Source organism: Alternaria infectoria, assembly GCF_024043175.1.
Source record: "Alternaria infectoria strain BMP 0036 chromosome Unknown scaffold_27, whole genome shotgun sequence".
Taxonomy (NCBI): Eukaryota; Fungi; Ascomycota; class Dothideomycetes; order Pleosporales; family Pleosporaceae; genus Alternaria; species Alternaria infectoria.
The window spans coordinates 232,711-254,456 of NW_026250716.1; the positions used below are offsets into that span (position 1 = coordinate 232,711).

The following is a 21,746-nucleotide window of genomic DNA, read 5'->3' on the forward strand; positions in this document are numbered from 1 at the left end:
AATAGGAAAGCGGCGGGAACAGCGGAAGACATCAGACATCCAGCGGTTGATTTTAGATCGGTTGTTTGAGGAACGAGCCAGCCATTACCAGGGGCGATTTGCTTTTTGATAAGGCCGGAAGTCCAGAGAGGAGCACCCAGCATAGCTTTTAAGAGTTGGAATTTCGGAAGCAGACATACAATCACCGTATGTCAGTTTTGTGTCGCCAGCCAGAGAAGAGCAGCAGCCATATCGGTACCGTTTTTATCTTTCAAGTAGAAAGATGATCGGTCGAAGAGCCATGGGGAGCGTTTGTGGTAGCTTTGGGTATCGTGATTGTTTCGAGTAGTCGTCGAAGAGGCGGCAAAGACGCCAGCCATAAACGCATCGGCTTATGATTTTAGAGAGATGCTCGACGAACAGGTCATGCTGCAGAACTACACCGTGTTTGGTATTCCAGGTAGTGATCAAAGAGGCGGGGAGAACGCCAGTCATGTCGGTAGCCGATCGTTCTTTCAAGAGAAGTGCTCGACGAACGCGCCATACCGCAAACACCGAGTCGTTTCTAGTATTCTGAGAAGTAGTCGATGAGGCGGAAAGGACGGAAGACATATGTCTACGCAGAGTCGGTTTTCAGAAGTGCTGCTCGCCAGCCGCACCATCCACATCCTTATCTTATCTTTTGATAATTTCTCAAGCTGGCGAAGAAGCGAGAAGAACAGCAGTCATATGCACCAATCATCCACTTTTTGGAGAAGTGCTCGACGAACGCATGGCAACTCGTTGTTGTGTTTTTGAGAAATCCGAGCCGTCGACGAGAGACAGGAAGAGAACCAGTCCTGTAGCGACGGGTGGTCCTTTTTTGGAAGAAGTGCTCGACGAGCGCACCATTCGACGTTTTGGTAAAGTTTTTTTGGTAATTCGAAAGTTGGAGTGGAGTTGTAGTCGTAGTTGGCGAAGGGTACGGGAAGGACAGCGGACATCCAGGGATGGCCGTACTGATTTTGGAAGAAGCGCTCGACGGAGGAGTCATCCAGTGGTCTTTGCCGGGATTTTTTGGGTAGAAAGGCCACGTAATAGGGTAGTAGTCGGCGAAAGAGGAACCGGAGAAGACATGACTAAGATGCGATCCGCTTTTGGAAAAGTGCTCGACGGACGAGCCATGGCCGCAGGCTACAGCTATTTTGGCCTTTTGAGAAAGGGAAGTGATGTGAAGAAGAAAGGAAAGAGGACAGCTGAGCGAGGTTTATATACGCCTCCGAAAGACGAGACGGAGAAATCTGTCCCATGGTCACATGCGCAAAGCGTCCAATCTCCTTCGATTTGATAAATACCAACCCCACTAATGAACCATAGTCTCCAGCGTCCCAACCGGCCTCTCAACAATATCAATACACCCATCCACAATACTCTTCCTCGCCGGCTCACTACTAACATTCTGCCCACCAAGATACAGCAACCAAACCAGTCTCCCCACCCTCTCATCCTTGACCTCACCCAACCAACTGCTCTTCCCCATCGTCTCCTGCTTATCCCCCTTCTGCACAAGCGGCTGGTACAGCGCACCCAGACTCCCGCTCTTATCCCTAGTCAGAATAATCACAGAGCCCTTAGGCGCCTTCCCCTTGCCCTGGAACAAGTTTCGGAACTCCTTCATAGCGACACCAAAAGATTCGTCTTGGAACTCGCCTTCCTCGACGGGCTTGGGGAGCGCTATGGATTTGTTTTCTGCGGCCTGTTGGCGGAGGAGCTCAGCTTGCTTGCGTCGGACTTCGTCGGTGCGCGAGGCGATGCCGCGCATCCAGCCGTCTTGGAGGTGCTTGAAATCTGTGCCGCGGCAGGGGACGACGCGGAAGGCCATGTCGACGCCTGCAGTGCCATCCTTAGCGAGTATAGACTCCCAGATCTTGTTGCTCTTCTCGGGGTCGAGGAGGGCTTCGCGGAGGTCTTTCTTTTCGTTGGGGATGAGGGCTGAGGCGGTGGGGTTTACGGTGTTGATGAGGTGGTTCTGGAGGGTGGATAGGTGGGCGGTTTTGACGTACAGGCCTACGACGTAGACCTGGACGCGCAGGAAGGAGACTTTGCGGATGCCCAGACCGAGCAGTGTGTATTCTGCGTCGCTGGTGATGGCTTCGGGGCCGGCGGTGTCGGTGGGGAGGCGGATGGTGCGCGGGAAGTAGGGGACGTAGGAGGTGCCTGTCTCGACGAGCTCGATGGCGTCGGGGTCTGAGGCTTGCGGGTTGTCGGTGTCGCCTGTAGTAGCAATCACCTTGTCGCCGGCTGCGATGACGACCTTCTTGCCCTGGAACTCATCTGCTGCTTTGCGCGGTGCATCGCACTTGGTGGGCGGGCCCATGATCATGTCGAATATGCCGCGACTTGGCTTCTCATCCTTCTCCCCAGGCGGCGGCACGTCCCATAACCGGACGAGGAAGATGGGGGCAATCATGGAGAGCGCAGCACCGAGAGCCAGCCAATTCCGCCTCTTGATCAACTGCGCACGGCGCATGGCCTCGGCGCGGTGGACGGAAACGAAGTCTTCATCTGGGCGAGGGACCTTGGGACGGGCGCCCTGCTTGAGGATGGCCTCGAAGTCTGCTCTGCTGGAACGCGAGCCCTGGCGGAATTGGGGGGAAGAGCGAAGTGGCGCAGGCGTGTTGAGGCAGCGGAATATGGGCCGTCGCGCGGCAAATCGTATGGAATTCATGGTGGCTGCATTGGCTGGGATAAGTCACGATGGGTGGATTGAGACTTGCAATGCGGAGGAGCAGCTCGGACCATGTCTCGATGATGTCGTCGCCGGCCCGGAAGCGAGCAGCTTAGCGCGGCTTTCACCGAGGCGCGTCGCGTCAGCCCTACGCGGTAATTCTGTGATAGATTGAGCCTACCCCACGCCCACTCACTTACCACACACGATGCCTCCACGAAGATCACGACAGGCTGTAACCCAACAATCCTCACCAGTGCCAATACAGTCACAACGAAGAAGGCGAGATGAAACCCCTGAAGATGAAGACATCGACATGGAGGACGCCATCAGAGAGGCGCAGGGCAGCGGCAGCGTTGATCAACTAGCAAAGGGTCTGGTGCGGTATGCCTTGTCGTGCGAGCATTCACGGAAGCCCATAAAGCGCGCGGATATCAACGAGAAGGGTGAGTGCATCGACGATTTTATGCAAGACGAGACTAATAGTTGCAGTCCTCGGCTCCTATACTCGCCTGTTTAAGGACGTCTTTTCCCATGCCAACAGCCAGCTCATGGACGTCTTTGGGATGCAGTTCGTCGAGCTGCCCAAAGCGGACAAGGTGACGCTACGACAGAAGCGCGGTATGTATCCTGTCTTACTATGAAGCGTGTGATCTAACATCTCCAGCTGCCGCCGGCTCAGAGTCCCAAAGCAAATCGACCGGTATATGGGTGCTGCAGACTATCCTACCCGAGCAGTACCGCATACCAGACATCATCGGCCCCTCGCGACCATTGGCAGCCGACTCAGACGAGATAAACCGAGAAGACTCATACGTCGGGCTGTATACCATGGCCATCGCCCTCATTGTCATATCTGGCGGCATAATCCCAGAAGGCAAGCTAGACCGCGCTCTCAGGCGCATGAACGCAGACCAGACGACACCTGTTGGTACCAAAGACAAGACGCTTGCGATCATGGCCAAAGACGGGTATATTGTCAAGATCAGGGAGACGCCTGCCGGGGGCGAGGAGACGATAGACTACATTGTCGGGCCTCGCGGCAAGGTCGAGGTGGGACGGGAGGGCGTCGCACAGTTTATACGGATGATGTTTGGGGAAAGCGAGGACGTGGAGGAGCTGGAAAAGAAGTTGCAGAGGACGCTGCAGGTGGCGGACGCCCTCAGTGACAGTGCGCCGGTCGAGGCGACTCAAGGTGCATCGCAGGCGGCAGGGCGCAAGCGCGGGCGGCCGAGGAACGACGATGATGAATAGTCTGATGGATAATTAACAGATAGAGACGCCTATGATACCCTATGTAGTTATGTTAATGCGCTTTACTGGGACAAACGTCATGTTGGGTGATGCTAGCTCGGAGCTCCCCTCAAGGGACCCAGTAGTCGAGTTGCATCATCGGCGGCAAGCGCCAAAGAGCTGCGGGCAGCCGTCACAACAAAGACACGAAGACCCGCGGCGAGGAAGGCGATATTGCGGTACATGTAGTGGCTTGCCATTTGTAAGCGTCACGAGGGACGTCGGGCTGGTAGGTGTGAGGTAATAGGTGGCAGGCGCAGTGGTAGCAGGCGGTCGAGCAATGCCTGCATGCTGTCAAGGCTCACGCAGCTTCGCCCGCCCCTCAAGCGCTTCTGCGCGCCAAGCTGATTGAAACGGCTCTATTTTCCACACCACCCGCCCTTTCTCCTCTCGCTCGCCTCAAGTCTGCTGACTCTTGCGTCCTCGACATTCCCTCCATTCCCTCCATCCCCGCCCCGACATGCCCGCTTAGACAGACCGCCAGCCACCATGAGCAGCATCGACTCCCTCCTCAACCCCGACGCCGGCCAGCAGCGCCGCCCGTCTGCCTCCACCACGACCGAAGACGCTGCCGATGCCCTGACGACGCTGGCGACGCTGGGCAGTGGGCAGCAGTTCGTGCCCGCCCCGACGCGCGAGCTGCCCTCGCCAACCGCCTCGTCCCACGCGCCGCGACGCACCAGCAGCTTCGGCTCCCACCACGCGCCCGTCGAGCCCTCGCCACCCCTCGACGAGCCCCAGGTGCACTCGCCGACGCTGGAGCACTATCACCATGGCTCCAATTCGCCCGAGGAGCAGAAGCGCCGCCAGTCACTGCTGTCGAGGACCTCGCCCGCCCCAGTGCTCGCGCCAATACAAAATTTGTCCTCGGCCCTGCAAGAGCAGACCCAGGACGCCCCCATTGGCCAGGACGTGTCGCAGGTAGTCACATCGGACGACGGCGAACGAGACAGCACGCAGAACCGCGAACCTGCATTCACGCGCGACGAGCCCACCACCTCCCAGATCCGGGAGCCCGCAGCGAGCACCCTCCAGCCTGATTCACAAAATGGAAACGCCACCCTGCCTTCGCCTCAGCCTTTTATCAAGGACGAGCCCTCTGGCACACCGCGCGAACACACTCCTGCAATCACCGCCTCTCAGACTGAGCGACAAAGTTCCGTGACTGGCGAGAACATGGACGCCGACACACTCAAGGCGCTCGAGATTGCCAAGCAGAGCGACCTTGGACTACGGAGACGGAACCAGAGCGCGGCAGAAAGCGCCCCATCACCAGTCGAGTCCAAGCCAGCACCCGCCCCGACCAAGAAGCGACCAGCGCCATCGTCCGCCTCCGCCATCAAGAAGAAGGGCACTGCGAAGACGTCCAAGCCGAGCAAGAAGCGCAAGGTCGAAACGGAAGATGGCGCGCGCTCCGTCACGCCTACCTCGCGGATACCCAAGTCGGCGGGCAGCAGAGTGATGAAGAAAGGCTCGCACTCCGGCACACCCGTCCCTGGATCCTCGCCCGCCCCAGGCCACGAACACGCTACCGACGACGACGGCGAATCGTCCGAAGACCACAACCTCTACTGCATATGCAAGAAACCCGACAACCACAAGTGGATGATTGGATGCGATGGCGGATGCGACGACTGGTTCCACGGCGACTGCGTAAACATGCGACAGGTAGACGAGGAACTGGTCGACAAGTTCATATGTCCGCAGTGCGAGGAGAACGGCAAGGGCAACACCACATGGAAGCCGATGTGCCGGCGGGACGGCTGTCGGAAACCTGCGCGACTCAACCACGGCAGGGAGAGCAAGTACTGCTCCGACGACTGCGGAGTTCTCTTCATGCAAGAACAACTACAACGGACAGCAGGTGCCAAGGGCGCCAACGGGACGAAGGAGAAATCCAAGAAGAAGAAGAAGCCTGCGGAGAGTGAAGGCGCAGAGGAAGACGAGCCGACACCACTCGGAGGCACACTACGAGCCAAGGACCTCAAAGCCCTCGTTGACGCATCACCCAACATCCAAGCCTTCAAGAACCTCGGAACCGGCGTCCTCACACCCCCACAAACCGCCTCCCCATCCCGCGCAACCTTCCCCTCCAACGGCGAAGACCTGGCTCTGACTGCTGGCGAGATCGAACGCCTGACCGCCCTACACAAAGAGAAGACCCAACTAAAAGACCGACTCGAAGTCCTAAAAGACCGCGAAAAGTTCGTCAGCATGGCCAAAGAGCAAGCCGTCCGCCTCGCCGACCGCGAGAAAGTCAAAGCCAAGGATTTCTGCGGCTACGACTCGCGGCTCTCCTGGTCCGACGCCGAATTCCTCCTCTGGCGCAACAGCAAACACGGGCGCGCCGCCTTCCACCACTCCACCCTCACTCCTACACCCGAACAGATCTCCTCCACGCCCACACCCGCGACCAACGGCGCCGACGCGATGGACGTCGATGTCGATGACAAGGAAACCGCGTGTTTGAAGAAGCGTTGCCAGAAACATCCTCAGTGGCAGAAGCTCAACCTCCAAGATGCGCGCTTTGAAGAACTGGAAGTTGTGGAGGCGATCAAGGAGTGCGAGAAAGACGAGCGCAGTGTGCGGGACAGGGCGAGGCGGAGAGGCGCAAAAGATGGGTTGGCAAAGGAGTTGACGGCTGGTGAGGACGGGAGTAAAGTCGAGAGGAATAGGGAGGGGTGGGTTGAGGTTGTTGCGTCATGACAGCACTGCTCATGATCGTGAACTATTGGAAGTAGGAAAGGAAGTAGGAAAGGAAGTAGGAGAGGAAGTAGGAGAGGAAGGATGAAAGAAAAAGCTTGGATAAAAGGCATTGGATATATACCCCCATTCCTTTGGACGCGTTATCGACCGCGTACACTTTGAGGTATTTAGGCGTTTTGAGTTAGGGAAAACGGGCGACTGATGGGGTCATCAACTCACATATCTCGCTGTTTTTGGAGCTACATGCTGGGATAGCGGTTTCATCTCTTTCTACCTATGCGAGGTTAGGTATATGCGCGGATGTAGCGAGTTAGTATGGTTTAATGACTATTTTACCTTCCATCTTTGGCTATTCTGGTTTGTTCTTGTGTAAGTGAGGGAAATTGGAGAATACGAGTTCGTTGGGATGAGATGAGTTGGAGTGGAGGGGTGGTGATGTGGGCCGGTGGCGGCGTATAAATACCTCGCTCATCCTCTTCCTTCCTTCTTTTTACATCCACACTCCCAATTCTCATTTTCCAAAATATAGCAAACTCGCCCCGATGGCGCTGTCCAAAAGTGGAGTTTGACGGTTCATGTTGTTCCCTCGCTTCCTCCTGAGTCTCTCCAAAACACCTGAGGACCTTCCTCATGGTGCCGTGCCAACCCTCCCACGCATCACTGCAGTACGACGATTTCTTCAAAATCACGCAGTTCAGACTTGTATGAGCGGCGGAGTTGGAGTTGGGATATAAAAACTACTTTCTGGCTGCTGGACGTTCACTTCTACACAAATATTCCGGTCTTTGCCTTTTCCAAAACTGTGTGATCATCAAACACATGACGGTCCAGAATCGTCAAGGCATTTGGGTCATGAGACTGTCCTTCCGCCTCTTTCTCGGAACTATTCCCACGTCCGCATGCCTGCCTTCGCTTTTCCAAACTACAAAAGGACATCATCGATGGAGATCGAAAAAGACCACGAAATCATCCATGGCGCCGCTGCCTCCTCTTCCTGCTGCTATTTAAACACTTCTTCTCGCGGCTAGAGTGTAACTTCTTACATCTACATTTCGCTCTTTATTACTCCAAAACGAGCATTACTTTCAGGCATGGAAATCAAAACTCGAAGGCCTACTATTGATGTGGCGTTGCCTTCCTTCCCTCCTTTCGACATACAAAACTTCTTCCAAAATTCCAAAATCACATTCTGTATGGACCTCTAAATCTTCGCTACTCTAAAACTGACATGGTGGTCCCGTATAGAGACGGAAAATTGGTGTACAAGAATTAGATGCTGCGTCTGCGCGCGTTCTAATTCAACTTAACTATAAAACGAGCTTAAGAAGACTATATCTGCTTTCTCTCCAACTTCGCAGTCTTTACTTTCCAAAACCCGCACCAACGGGTTCCATGGGAGTTCGAAAACAAGCATCATTGTACTATATGTTGTGCGCCTGCCTATCGGTCCTCAGCTCGCAGATAGCGATTGAGCCGTAGCCTCAAAGGAACTTCATTATTCTTCATGTCGCGGCCTTCGCTTTCTAAAAAACAATGCATTTAGAACCCATGATCGGAGTCAGGAACAAACGCTAAACGATCTCATGTTGTGCGCCTGCCCGCCACATCTCTAGGTCTATATAAACTTACTTCCTGGCGGCTGGATGTCTTCTTCTTTATCAACATTCGTTCCTGTGCTTTACCAAAAAACGATTTATCGAGTTCATGATGGGAGTCTGAAAAGCGATTGCGGCATTTGATATGTTGAGAACTTCCCGTCTCCGGCTCAGTCGCATATAAAACCGCCTCTTTTCTGACAACAAGAGCTTTACTTCTACACCAATCTCCTGAGTTGGACTTTTCAAAAGGCGTACCACGCCTTTCCATGGGAACCAAAAATGGGAAACTATTAGTGCATGTTGTGTGTCTACGCCTTCTCTTTCTGTTTATACAAAAGTTCCTAGTCCAGTTCTATGACTAAACGTCCACTCCAACGCTGATACTCGGAACGTCTTCGGCCTAAAGCTATGAGTATACCTAGTATGGACATTTAAAACGCAAAAGTTCTAGAACGATGGAGTGGTTCCGCCGCCTTCTCTCTGCACGCGTATAAATCCTACCTTCTTTGCCGCGACTACTCCCACACTTTAATGCTCCTCTTCAGGCCGGCTTTTCTCAAAAGGCGATTCTTCCGACTCATGGAGAATTAAAAAAACACTTGAGAACCTTCCTATGTTGTGTGCTTCTGCTCCCTCCCTGTACGCACACAAAAGCTACCTACACTTTGATTGTTGGGGAATTGCTTCAAAAACCTGTCTTCAGGCTGCATGAATTCAAAAAATTACGCCTGCCCCTCTGAAGACCCAAAAGAGCGCTGCCTATGCTCCATGTTGTGCGTCTGGTTTCTCTCCGCACGCATATATAAACTCGCCTTTGTCGCGACTGGACTTTTACTTCTATACCATTCTTTTGGCTTTCTTTTACCGAAATCAGATACGTAACGATACATGGAGTTCCGAAAAGCGACCACATCAATAAGATATGTCTGCCTGCCTCTCGTCCTCCCAAACTCACCCAAATGACCGCCCTTCGATAATAATGTCTTCCTTCTGGTTCCAGAGTCCCAGAGTCCCGGCTTGCATCTATTCAAAAAGTTCATCGGATTCACCACATGGAGATCTGAAAACAGCACAAAAGTGATTCAATGTTGTGTGCCTCTGACCTCGCCTTTTCTGCTCGCATGCAAGCTACCAGCCCTCCGAAAATCGTACTTCGTCGTCCTCTATAGCACTTCAGCTAGTATCTACTAAAAGTTCACGGAGATGTTTTTATAAGAAGTGTTAACAAAGATATCACCGTTACATGTGCGCTCGTCTAGTCCGGCTGTACTTTGCATATGAATTCTCCCCTCTACTAGCTATTGAACTATCCTTCCTATACCAATATTCAACTTCCAGATACTCAAAACAGTACGTTCACCATTTCATGTGGACATCAAAATCACACCAGAAGGACTTTATGTGGCGTTTCCGGCTGTCTCCTTTCGGCTCGCAACCAGAACTGGTCTTCCAACATTCCTATGATTATGGATATGTCTGTTCTGTACCGACATCCTACCTGGGTAGCTTCAAACATATCAAAACCTATTCGACTCTGTGGAATGGAGACCGAAACGCCTTCTGGCATAAGATTTACGGTTCATCTGCGCGTCTCCGCTCAGTCCACATATAAAGTCCATCTTCCAGGGTCTACAAAAGTCTCCCTCCTTCACAACCACCCAGCTTCCAATTTTCCAAAAACTCACGACATTCCCGTGAATGGAGATCAAAACTACGTCAATCCACCCTGATGTGGCGTTTCCGGCTGCCTCCATTTAGCCCGCGTTCAAAACCCACCTTTCAAGGTTTCGACACCTGCAAATACGCTCCTGCTGTACGAATACCCTGGCCCCTTATAGCTCAAGAGATGACGAACCACGCTTCATGGGAATCGAAAGAATACCAAGATGCATACATGCGGTGCGCTTGCCTGTTCTAGTTTGGTTTACATATAAGATACATCTTCCGGAGACTACTGCAGTCTCCCTTCTGCACCAATACCCGAGCTTCTGATTATCCAAAAACTACAAGTGCCTCCTGAATGGAGCTCGGAAAGGCCACGAAATATTCAACATGGTGCGGGCGTGTGCCTCCAGCCAACTCGAAAACAAAGTCACCTCCCAACGACCATAGAGGTCTCCCTCCGGTCTCGCTACACTGATCCTTGGAGGTTCAAAAAATTGGCAGTACGACCTCATGAAAGTAAAAAGAGATATTCAATGATATTATGCGGTGTGCTTGCTGGTCTCTGTGCGACTCACAACTCAAACCTGCCTTCTGGCTTTTATCGGAGTATCACTTCTACATCAATCTGATGGCTTCTGGTTGTCCAAAATACGTACTCAACCTCCGCATGGAGAGAAAAAGACAACATCGACTGCTATATGCGGTGCGCCTGTCCGTCTCCAGTCGAGCGACGCACAAAACCCACCATTTGACAGATCGGATTCTATGTATCTTCCAAAAATGTCCCAGACTTTACTTTTCCAAACTTATGCAAGAGAAGGTCGATGAAGCAAAACGCAGTTACCACAATAGCATGTGTTGGGCGCTGGTAAGCCTCTGTTCCGGCCGCATATAAAACCCAAGTTCTGAAAACTGAGCTCCCATTCATCTTCCAAAATTTTATGCACTTCACTCTTCCAAGACTACAAGCGGTTCTGGGAATGGGCATCTGAAACACGCGATCAACAAAATCATGGCGTGAGCTTGTCGGCCACCACGTTGTGCGACAGCAAAAAACAGAGCGGAGTTCCTCATGGAGAAGGGGCACATGGATGTGGTTATCTGCCTAGGTGTTCGGAGGCTTCGAAAAAGGCACTGCCCTCCATTATGACTGCGGAGAAGGGCACAGAGAACATTATCCTGATCTACTGTCCTTTTGGAGGTTTGGTAACGCGTGCTGGTTTTGTGAGTTGTTTGGTATACCACCTCCCGGAATTTTTGTACTGCCTGGGTGGCGATCGCGCTAGTGTTGCGTGTATAAAAACATGTCCCTGGCTTGTGGAATCTAACTCCTCACACTTCCCGAAAAGGGTTCTTCTCGAAAGGCTACATTCAATATCGCATGAGTTTCTCGAAAGATTCTGCGAGCGCAGCCATGGTCCTGCTTCGTCTGTGGATGCCGGCTACAGCAGATGAAGACGTCTTCCAACCGACACTAAAAGTCTGACCTGAGGAATCCATGTGTCTAGTCGACTGGGGAAGCTGGTCCAAAATGGAAAGGCTGATGCCTACGCGTCGGGTGCTTGCTTGCGTTTGAAGGCAACTGTAAAAACTCACCTCTTTCGAGCTCTAGCATTTGAGCCGGGAGGCGTATACAACCTGACGTTGCGCGAGCATATCTTCTTCTCTCTCTATGTCAGCGCGATTTGGCCAATGTAATCAAAAGTTCTACGAAAAGTTTGATGAGGGAGTAGAGTGGGTTTGGGAAGAGTCTTGTGCTTCTGACTTGTTGCTTGACCGGATTCACCGGATGATTACGCGATACATTGCGGACTGCCCAGGTGGAGATGTGTGGAGATGTGTAGCTGCCAGACTGTTGCAGGACATCCTGTTCTTCTATTTTATATCTGCAAGATACTGATGCTGCGAATAGAAGCCGTTGAGACTGAAGTGATGCAAGAAGTTTGGAACGTATGGAGGCGGCGCGATGTGCCGAAGGACCTAGCGAAAGACATGTTCCCATTGAATACTCCGCCGAAACGAAGTCTTCGAAACGAGTCGTCGCGATGCAAATAAGTCGGGAATACCTGGAGAGTGAAATGACGAGGAAGAGAAGTGGAACTAGCGTCACACGTGGCAACGTTTTGAGGCAACCTTTTGACACATGGTCTAGCGCAAAGACGTCACTTAGAGTTTCCATGTCACCGTTCGGTCGCTCCCTCCAAGGTTTGAAATCGCCGTTCCGGCAGTTCCTGTAAAAAACCACGTTCGATCAGCTGATGCGCTTACGTTGCTCGCTCCCGCGGGGTCACCCTAGATATGATCTGGCGGGGTAAAGTTCAACGATCAGGTACACATCGCATTCCGCTTTCAAATCGTACTCACCTATCACCACCTCGGTCAACATCCAGCCGATATCTCGGTCAAGATGCCATCCTGAAGTCGAAGCTTTCGGAGCTTGGCCAGCTACGTCTGGCATAGCGCAGCGCTAGAGCCGTTCCTCGGATCAGCGGGACCCGCTAACGATCACCCGTACCATACTGCGAGTAGGAAGATCGGCCCAGGTTTCGGCACACCAACGCAGGACGACTACACCTCTTCTGTCAGTGTCCGCTACCTGCATTGTAGCTCTCTCGACGAACTGTTCGTGCCGCTGTCGCACTTGACTAGCCCGCGCTGCGCTGATTACTCACTTGCTTTTTCGATAATTTCCGACCTCACTTCCACACCCTCACCATCCGTATGTGGTACTTCCACCGACGCTGCACCTCCCCTTGTTCAATTGCCGTGCCGAGGCTCGATGCCGATCGACGGCAGGGAGTAATAATTGGGGGCTCTCCTTGCGGCAGGCTCCAAACCACAAACAGCAGGCAAGTATACCGAACCTGGTAAGGCCAACAATCCGCGGACCCGCATGAGCGATTCAGGACCTGCACCTAGAGACTGTGAGGCGCACCGGGTGGTCCAGTGTCCACCATGGTGCAGTCGCTACCCCGAGGCACGTAGAATGCGCTTTGCCATGCCATTGGAGGTTTTGCGACTCTACCCCCACTTCCTGGCTGTTTCGAGTAGACGGCATAGGATGGAATGTTCCATGCCGCTTCAGCCACTATCAAGGCTGAGGAGTTTCGAAAGATCTCGCCGCGCCACCTTTCATCATCGGTGTCCTGGAAGCAAAGATGCGTATGACATACATGTTTTACACAATGGCGTCGATGCATGAACAGAGACACCGAATACTCGTCACGACACCTCACCCGCAATCCCCGTTCCTGGTCATGAAGTCATCCGAATCGAGAAGGTAAAGAAGATCTCTACCCACTCCAGACGGTGACAGCCGGTAGGCCATGTGTCGATCGAGGCGCCTACGGGATAGACGGCCACGATTATGACTTAGTGCTCCGAAGCGGATGCAGGTTCCGTCCTATTCGGTGTAGAGGTGCAGACTGGGGATCGGCCAGTGAAACGCGCTAAGAATGTCTGCCGAGGTGAGGATAATAGAGGGTGCTTTTTCCTATTACACACGGGTTGTCTATGGGGGGGAGGGTGGATATATAAGGCAGAGATGATCCGCTGTAATATCGATACCACCCTGACGATAAGATCATCAGCTCTACTTCTCTCACTGTCATACCTCATACATTCACTCACATACCCATACCCATCTTCACACATCAACCATGCGTTTCTCCACCATCCTCCCCGCAGCCTCGCTGCTCGCTCTCTCCACCGCCGCCCCCGTCGACAACCTCTCCACCCGCGCCGCATGCTCTTCCTACACCATCATCAACACCCGCGGCACCGGCGAGATCCAAGGCGAATCCTCTGGCTTCCGCACCATGAACCGCAACATCCAGTCCGCAGTCTCAGGCGGCAAGATCTACAACACCGTCTACGCCGCCGGCTTCAGCCAGAACAGCGCTGCTGGTACCGCTGATATCGTCAACAAGGTTCAGTCTACACTCAGGACGAACCCGGATGAGTGCTTCATCCTCGAGGGATACAGTCAGGGTGCTCAGGCGACGGTGAACGCCATGTCTCAGCTCACAGGCGCGAATTTCGATGCTGTCAAGGGTGTTTTCCTCATTGGTAACCCGGCGCATAAGAGTGGATTGAGCTGCAATGTGGACAACAACGGTGGTACTACGACGAAGAACGTCAACGGTCTGTCTGCGGCACTGAGCAGGGGCATTCCGGATAACTGGCAGGGCAAGACGCTGGATGTGTGCATCTTTGTAAGTTATCCCTTGTTCCGTGGTAAAGGAGATGGTGGCTAACGATGATAACAGGGCGATGGTGTATGCGATACTACACACGGTCAGGGTATCAACGCGCAGCATCTTCAGTACCCTAGGGACACTCCCACGCAGAACTTGGGCACCCAGTACGTCACTAAGCAGCTTGGTGGTAGTGCTTAGATGAGTTGTAGCTTATGGCTTTGTGCGCATTACATTTCGGCTTTGTTTTGTTCCGTTTTGTGAGGGGTTGGTTCGGCTATGACTTTCATGTATATATATCTATGAGAATGAATTGGTAACAGAAGTCATTTACACATTATCAGTGAGGGTGAGACTATGCCAGCTATCTATGTCCCATGCGGATATCAGTGTTGCTTACACAGATGGCTACCGCACACTCTCAATGTACAGTACAAACAAGCACTCTTGCCGGTTAAACTTCGCCTGACAGCAGTAAGCACTAGTCAATTGCCGTACACAACATCCACGTTGACCCCCGGCCCACCTACTCTCACGATCGCGAGGAATAGACTTTCAGTCCTTTCGGCCCTACAAACGATGAGAACCAAGGGTATACATGGTAAACCTGGTGTCAGGCCACCCAGATCACCATCACGTCTCCCGACTCGGTTGGAGACAGCTAGAACACCACTAGAAGCACGATACCGGGCGCTAGTACCGTTGATGAGAGCAATGTAGGGCTGAAGAAGGGGTTATGCATGTTCTTTTGGATGGAGAAGTCGGACAATATCGGCAGATGGGTTGTTTGTATGCTCTTCCGACTCCTGAAACACACACGAGGTACAGGATGACTGAATACGCCCATTGAATGATGGAAGGGATGAGAAAGACGCCGTGTACTCTTCTTACAGCTCTCTCGGTACGGACGTTCTACAGAACCCTGAATACGGGGTATTCATCCCCCTCCTCTAGCGGAATCTTGTTATAATACACCTGACTTGCCTCTCCCTCTGGTTCTAACAGCGTAAACGCATATCCAGCATTCTTTTGCTTGGTATCAATGCAGAAGCCACCAGCGGGTATCGTTACAGCACGCTGCGTTGTATTTGTCGTGACTGTTGTACCCGCAATGCCCTCGAACTTTGTTTCCGCGAGCTCAGCCTTCGTGACTACAAGCGCTTCCACAGTTCCGACAAAGCCTTTCTCCAGAACGTCAACGGTGACACCAAGAATGCGGAGACGCTCTGCTACATCGGCCCAGGCGCGTGAGAAGACGTAAGCTTTTGGTCGGGGGCGGGATAGAGTGACGATGGAGGGATCGCTGTTTCGGGAACGGACTGGGACGTCGACAATCGCGCCGCTTGATTCGTCGATGAAGGGAACTGTCTTGTTGGTGATGCGCTGTTCGTAGGTTACGACGATTTCGTCTTTGCTGTCGATGAATGCTTTACGTCCGGCTTCGATGGTGCTGTATACGTCGTCGAACTCATCCACTGCTTTATTGAGGATAGTCTCCAGAACGATAACATGGGATGCGACACGTCGCTGGAAGTGCTGATCTGCGATAGCAATTCCACGCGTCTCGACGAGGAAAGTCAGGGCCTGGTAGTTACCAGCACCCTTATGATTCGCCGCGGCAAGCGCATCCGGCTCTTCAATCGTTATCGTGCCGTTCGCGACACTCGTAGTGAAGTATGGGAAGATGCGCAGGTCCTTACTCTCGGCAACTGAGAAGATGTCGTCGACGAATGCCTGGTTCAACGCTCGGATACTAGGATTGACGTTCTGGTTCTTGTTGGCGGAGACCAAGAGATCCTGCGCGCGGATGTACTTTTCCGCTACCAAGTTGCCTCCGGTATACTCGTGGTCGTCGATGAAGATATGAGGGTCAAACTCAGACTGCAGCTTTCTGATGGCACGTGTCTGCTGTCGCTCGAGTACAGCATGATCGCGGTTGGGATCGTAGTTGGAAGCCAGTTGTCGCTGTAGGTACTCGACACCATCGACGTTGTAACGCGGGATGATCATGAGATCGATCTTCTCAAGGATCTTCGCGGTCCATTGGGAGTCTTGCGCAAATTTTCCAAGCAGTGCAAGCACGCCCTCGTCGCCTGCGGGCTCGTTTCCGTGCTGGCCTCCTTGGATCCAGACACGTAGTTTCTCACTGTTTTTTTTGCCATTTGTCAATGTAACGTACGGTATCGCCCGATCTTCCTCGGATCTCAGGCCGCTATTGTAGGTGATCCATCCGTTGCGCTGAGTAAGGCCTTTCACGAAGATTTCTACTGAAAGTTAGCAAACTCAACGATGCAGGTGTTGTGATATCCGGAACGTACCCAGATCAAGCTGTGGAGTGGGTCCTGAGGTGCCGTTCGCAAATGTCGCTGGTACATTCTCCGGATTCAGGAAAGCCGGCGATAGCAGCTGGATGCCGTCGACGTCGGGAAAGTTGGCCGCCACTTTTGGTACATCGACAATTACCGGTCGTATGTTGCTGGCATATCGATCTGCGATGGCTGTAGTTGCGTAGAGTGGAAGTACAGCTAAGACCGTCTTGTAAGAGGTCCTCATGATGGTGGATGCGTTCAAAGTTGAGGTCCTTCGGAGGTTGAGGCTAATGACTTAGCAGATGGCTCGAGAGGTACCGCGAAGTAAATCTTTCGCTGAGAATGAGGCATTGCATGTTTATACGTTAATTGCGCATGCTGTTCGAGTAGTCGTGATGTGTATGCATAAGCACGTTATCAGGCATGGATTAGAAACGGATGTCTGCATCCATGGACACCTCACAGCCATCTTAACGTCTTTTCAGCTGCTAAGGTCTTGGTAGTACATCGAGCTTCCTGTTATGGGATAACTTTAACATGACGTGAGTGGGGACAAACGGCTGTCGCGAGGGCGGAGAAGGAATGCCTACCGCCTTCCTCCGCTCCCGAGCTGTTGGGGCTTGGCAGATGGCGTCATGCAGATCTATCGGCAGCAACCCCACGATCCGATCACACCGACACCACTCAATTATAGAATAGCGAGCTTCAAACATCGGATTCCTTCTACAGCTTGATAATCACTAAACATCCCACCATCTCCAACCCTCACTCTACCTCAAGTGGCGGCGTGCCCAGCTCATTAACAAATCTCCCACTCCTCTCCACCTCGATAACCCACTGCCCCCAAGGCTTAAAAACAATCCAGCGATTCATCTCATTCGTTGCTTTCCTCTCTTCCGCACTCAAGTACCTCACATTACCCCCCTGACTCCCCGCCAACAACAGCGCCTTCGTCTGAACCCTCGCATTACTCGCCGCATAATACGCAAAATCCGTAACCTGCTCTATCCCCTCGCCGACTGTTACAAAGCCATGTCCACGCATCAAAACCGTGGTATGTAAAGGTGACGTAAGTCTCGTTTCATTCCTCCCAAACATCCCTGCCAGTCCCCTCCCCAACCTCACACTATTAACAAGCATATCCCTCGGCTCCCCCTCCTCATACACAACCCCAATATCAAAGTTCGGTACTTCACCACCCAGAAACCCAGCCATATGGTACACAGGCTCCAACCCCTTCTCCATCTCTAGAACAGTATACGGCAGCACATCCTCACAATGACTATGCACAACAGCATTAACATCAGGATACCTTTTCAAAATCTCACTGTGAATAAATCGTTCCGCATAGCCACCCGTAGTACCGGGTAGGGGCGTGCCGTCGGCGATGTGGTATTCGCCTATATCGACGGGGGAGGAGACGGTCGCTGGCCCGATTTGCAAAGCGATGAAGAAAGTGGTGTTTGTATTTGGATTGCGGACGCTGATGTGGCCGAAGGGGTCGAGGACGGCGTGGTGGGAGAGGATGTGGTTGGAGGTTATGAGGGTGGAGAGGAGGGAGGTTGTGTTCTTCATCGTGTGTTGGTTCGACAGAATATCACACGGAGGTTGAGGGTAAGCAAGGCAGCTATGAGGATAAGGTATCGGATGGAACTATGTGATCAGCGCAGGGATGGTTGGTAAATATACCGAGATGTTTGAGTGGAAACACGTCTAGCAGGTACGCATCATCGTACAGCGAGGATCTCCGGATTATGACCCGTAGCGCGATGTTAGTGGTAGCCTATGATGGATCGGGTGGATGGCTACCAAGACGTGATTACCGTACATGCGCCACGATTTGAGACTTGCTTTTGCTATACAACTGTAGTATTACAAAGATGTATTTGTTTGGAGACACAACATTATTTTACAAGGCTATGAGATCATAATAGGAGGTAGAAACCGAGATGCCTCCGATGGTGAGAAGTGGTATATAGCGAAGCACGCAGAATCGTGCTGGATTTGGGTGGTAAGATTCGTTCCCAGACGAGAGGCAATGTTCTGTTGGCGTTGAAAGGTTAAGACGTAATGGCCGATGTTGTGAAACACCATTGTCGGGACGGCAAGCTCCGTCCGATGGGCTGCGAATAAGCTTCATCATCGACCACCATTCATGGCGCCTTGGTTGAACTCGCTTGTTCCGTGGCCGGTGTTATTCGAGAAATCCGGAAGTACACCGTTCATGCTGATGCCGTCCTCATAGCCCGAGAAGCCACCGGTCATATCCGCCCAATCCCATTCCAGTGTCATTGGCATCTTCCATAGATCCTGTGGAACGTTGTTCAGCGTCTGGTCGAACTGGCCCATGCCGGCCATGGCATTGATGTTTGCGTTTACTCCGTTAATGTCACCGCCTGTTGTCATTGGTAGGCTTTGTGATTGCTGGAGCATTTGCGCGGTGATTCCGGGCGAGCCGTACTGGCTCATTTGGATGTTGGGTTGTAATGAGTCGTGTGTGAAGTTCGGTGAGAAGGGGAAGGGCTGTATATGTTAGCGTTGGTCTAGTACAATAGTGGTGTAGCTTACCTCATTGAACCCGTGGAAATCTGGATTGAAGATCATACCCTCTTGGGCGGGGGGATTCTGTGGGGTCGTAACCTGCTGAGGTGGAGACTGTGGGTTGCGACCTGTCGAAAGAAGCTCAGCCGCGGTTGCTTCGATCTGAGCATCCTGTTCGCTGTCACCCTGTTTCCTCTTCCGCCGCGATGCGTGTTCGCGATCTGCCTTCTCAAGCACGATAGTAGCAATGCGCTCAAACTCGGCGCAAACTGTGCACATGCGCTTAACACTGCCACTGCCTTGGTCGTCGTTCAGCATGTTCAGGAAGTTGACAACCAGCTTCATCAGCTTAAGATCCGATCGCGATCGCGTGTCTTGTGGATTTTGTAGGATGTTGGCGAACAGCGTGACCAGAGCGGTGACTGGGAAGTATATCACTAGCCAGACACACGACAAGTCACCTTTAGGTATGTACTTCAAAAGATGTATCGAAGCTCGGGCGGCTTGCACACATAATTGAGCGGACATGAAGACTCTGGGGTTCAGAGGGCGGGCGTTTAGACCTTGTATCGCGAAGTTTGACAATCGGCTGGTCCAGTATCCATGGTGTACGCTCATGCGGTGGATAGTGGTTAAGCAGTTGTAGTATCCGAGATGCAGTACTGCGACTTGGAGGATGAGCGGGGTGTGCGATGCCTTGATGTCGTGCTCTGGTCTGAACTCGAGCGGTATGTCGTCCTTCCAGGCTTCTAGCTCTTTGTCGAGTTCGCCAATAGTATTGAGTAGCTCGCCATCGGTCTGCTTGGATGCCTTTACGGAATAGAGGCCCTTGTAGACTTTACTTTGAATCACGGAGAAGGTGCACATGAGACGGAACAGGTTCATGGTGCCCTTTCCATCAGCGAGCGGGATGTTGCCGATATTGTCCGGTGGAGTCTCGCTCGGTAGCTCGACGTTCATGTCGTCGTCGTCTTGTACAGGTGGTCTACCAGACCGTAGACATATACTTATGGGGATTAGTCTGTGTATACAGGTGGAAGATTACAAGACTCACTCTTTGTCCAGCATGTAGGCAATCCAGAAGACACGCCTTCGTTGCTCGACCTCGGCGGCGTTGAGACTGAAGTTGGCACCCTTCTTGTGGAGACCAATGCTATGCGCAAGTCGCATGGCGGTAGCAACGAAGAAGTAGGTAGGTTGTGGATTCGGCGTTCCAAGAAGGAAGAGACCCTGAAGTCGTTAGATGAGAACATCTTCAAAGTCCGTTATTACATACCACTCCCAGTAAAGCCTGAACACTCAAAAGGTCGGTGTTGCGCATGGTGAGCTCGACCATGACACTCATCGCATTCTTCAGGTACTGCCACGCCTTTTCGTCTTCTTCTGCTGGAACCAGATTGCTCATGACGCGCAGTCGATGTGCGAAAGCCAGAGCGACATTGAGACTGGCCCACCAGCCGGATCCTTCGTATGGGTCTTTCGAGTAGTGCTTATCCACCAAGTGCATGAAAGTCGGTTCGTGGAACAGCGGGAACATGCAGTTGAAGTTCTCGAAGTAGTCCTTCAGTAAAGACAGGGCCTCATGCTTGGGCGGTAGTTGTTTGTAGACGCGGCGCTTGAAGATGTCCTGGAAGACGTCGGGCCGCCATTGGATCCACTTGTTGTCCTCGACGGCGGCTGTGGAGATCATGTCGCGGAAAGAGTTGTCGCCGGTCTTTTCGTTGACCCATTGTATGCCTTTGGGCGAGAAGATGGAGAAACCGGAGGAAGAGCCTGGGATTGTTAGCGGTGAAGACGACGGATATGGAGGACATACCGATATATCTTGTCTCTCCACAGTTGTTCGTCACGAGGGAACACATCATCTCGGCGAGCGCGTCCTCTTCCTTGTCTTTGTCTTTGGTCGTGTCCATCTCTTCCTGGGGCTCTGGCGAGGCGGTGCCGCTCCTCGGGCTGGGGAGGGCTGGCTGGGCCGGTGTGCCATTGGCGGTCGAGTGGCCTGTTGTGGGCGGCGCCATGGAGGCTCGTCTGTCGTCGATGCTATTCCGGGGTGTAGCGGATCGGCCGGCTCGTGCCTCCAGCCGCCGCTCGAGTGTGGCCAGGTCGGTGCTGCCATCGTCGTCTTCGGGCAGGACGCCAGAGAGGCGCATCAGCGACTCCATGCGCGCCAGTCGGTTCTCCAGACCCTCGATGTACTTGGCGCTGTGCACGGTCAGTATGCCATGTGCGCAACACCTCGGTCGCACCTACCCCTTTGGCGGTTGCCGCTTCTTCTCGACCTGGGTGAAGATGCACTCGGTCTTGTAGTTCTGGCAGTGGGTGCACGAGGGCATCTTGCCGTCGCACTTGATCTTCTTCTTCCGGCACATGTCGCACGCCTGCATCCTGTCAGCATGCCGTCGTCACCCGCAGATCCGCGCCATGTACCCGTGCGATGCGCCGCCGCTTGGGGTCGCTGTCGTTGTGGTCGTCGTCGTCGAGGTTAAACATGTTGCCCGGCGGCATCTGCGACGGGTCGTAGGTGCCGCTGCCGAACAGACGCGGCGGCGGAGGGTTCATCATGGGCGGGCCGGTGGCATAGAAGCCGTTGGGAGGGGGGTTCATGGTGTCCACGGGTATTAGGAGGCGCTATGTCGTCAGTCGTGAGGTCGTCGGGCAATTGGGCCCTCGCGAGTATCCGGGGCCTGGTGGTGTTTTGTGAGGGCGGAGGGGTGTCGTGCTGGGGGTCTGGAGGTCTAGTGCTGAGCAGGGT

At 53.0% G+C, this 21,746-nt stretch overlaps 6 protein-coding genes across 6 annotated transcripts; 3 read left to right on the forward strand and 3 right to left on the reverse strand.

Annotated features, from left to right (window-relative positions):
- Positions 1 to 1,321: 1,321 nt before the first annotated feature.
- Positions 1,322 to 2,686, reverse strand: J4E92_009798 (uncharacterized protein; the record flags this gene model as incomplete). Its single annotated transcript, XM_051501140.1, has 1 exon — positions 1,322 to 2,686. The coding sequence occupies one exon, from the start codon at positions 2,684 to 2,686 to the stop codon at positions 1,322 to 1,324; it is 1,365 nt and encodes a 454-aa protein (XP_051348690.1).
- A 208-nt stretch (positions 2,687 to 2,894) lies between these two features.
- J4E92_009799 (uncharacterized protein) lies at positions 2,895 to 3,940 on the forward strand (the record flags this gene model as incomplete). Its single annotated transcript, XM_051501141.1, has 3 exons — positions 2,895 to 3,132; positions 3,179 to 3,307; positions 3,354 to 3,940. 3 exons carry the CDS (start codon positions 2,895 to 2,897, stop codon positions 3,938 to 3,940), a joined length of 954 nt encoding a protein of 317 aa, XP_051348691.1.
- Positions 3,941 to 4,468: 528 nt separating this feature from the next.
- J4E92_009800 (uncharacterized protein) lies at positions 4,469 to 6,685 on the forward strand (the record flags this gene model as incomplete). The annotated part of the gene is made up of 1 exon (XM_051501142.1): positions 4,469 to 6,685. The coding sequence occupies one exon, from the start codon at positions 4,469 to 4,471 to the stop codon at positions 6,683 to 6,685; it is 2,217 nt and encodes a 738-aa protein (XP_051348692.1).
- Positions 6,686 to 13,607: 6,922 nt separating this feature from the next.
- On the forward strand, positions 13,608 to 14,345 carry J4E92_009801 (uncharacterized protein; the record flags this gene model as incomplete). Its single annotated transcript, XM_051501143.1, has 2 exons — positions 13,608 to 14,162; positions 14,217 to 14,345. The coding sequence occupies 2 exons, from the start codon at positions 13,608 to 13,610 to the stop codon at positions 14,343 to 14,345; spliced, it is 684 nt and encodes a 227-aa protein (XP_051348693.1).
- Positions 14,346 to 15,056: 711 nt separating this feature from the next.
- J4E92_009802 (uncharacterized protein) lies at positions 15,057 to 16,697 on the reverse strand (the record flags this gene model as incomplete). Its single annotated transcript, XM_051501144.1, has 2 exons — positions 15,057 to 16,408; positions 16,463 to 16,697. 2 exons carry the CDS (start codon positions 16,695 to 16,697, stop codon positions 15,057 to 15,059), a joined length of 1,587 nt encoding a protein of 528 aa, XP_051348694.1.
- Positions 16,698 to 18,592: 1,895 nt separating this feature from the next.
- J4E92_009803 (uncharacterized protein) lies at positions 18,593 to 21,598 on the reverse strand (the record flags this gene model as incomplete). The annotated part of the gene is made up of 7 exons (XM_051501145.1): positions 18,593 to 18,976; positions 19,022 to 20,000; positions 20,049 to 20,224; positions 20,271 to 20,767; positions 20,811 to 21,196; positions 21,245 to 21,372; positions 21,422 to 21,598. The coding sequence occupies 7 exons, from the start codon at positions 21,596 to 21,598 to the stop codon at positions 18,593 to 18,595; spliced, it is 2,727 nt and encodes a 908-aa protein (XP_051348695.1).
- Between the last annotated feature and the right edge of the window lie 148 nt (positions 21,599 to 21,746).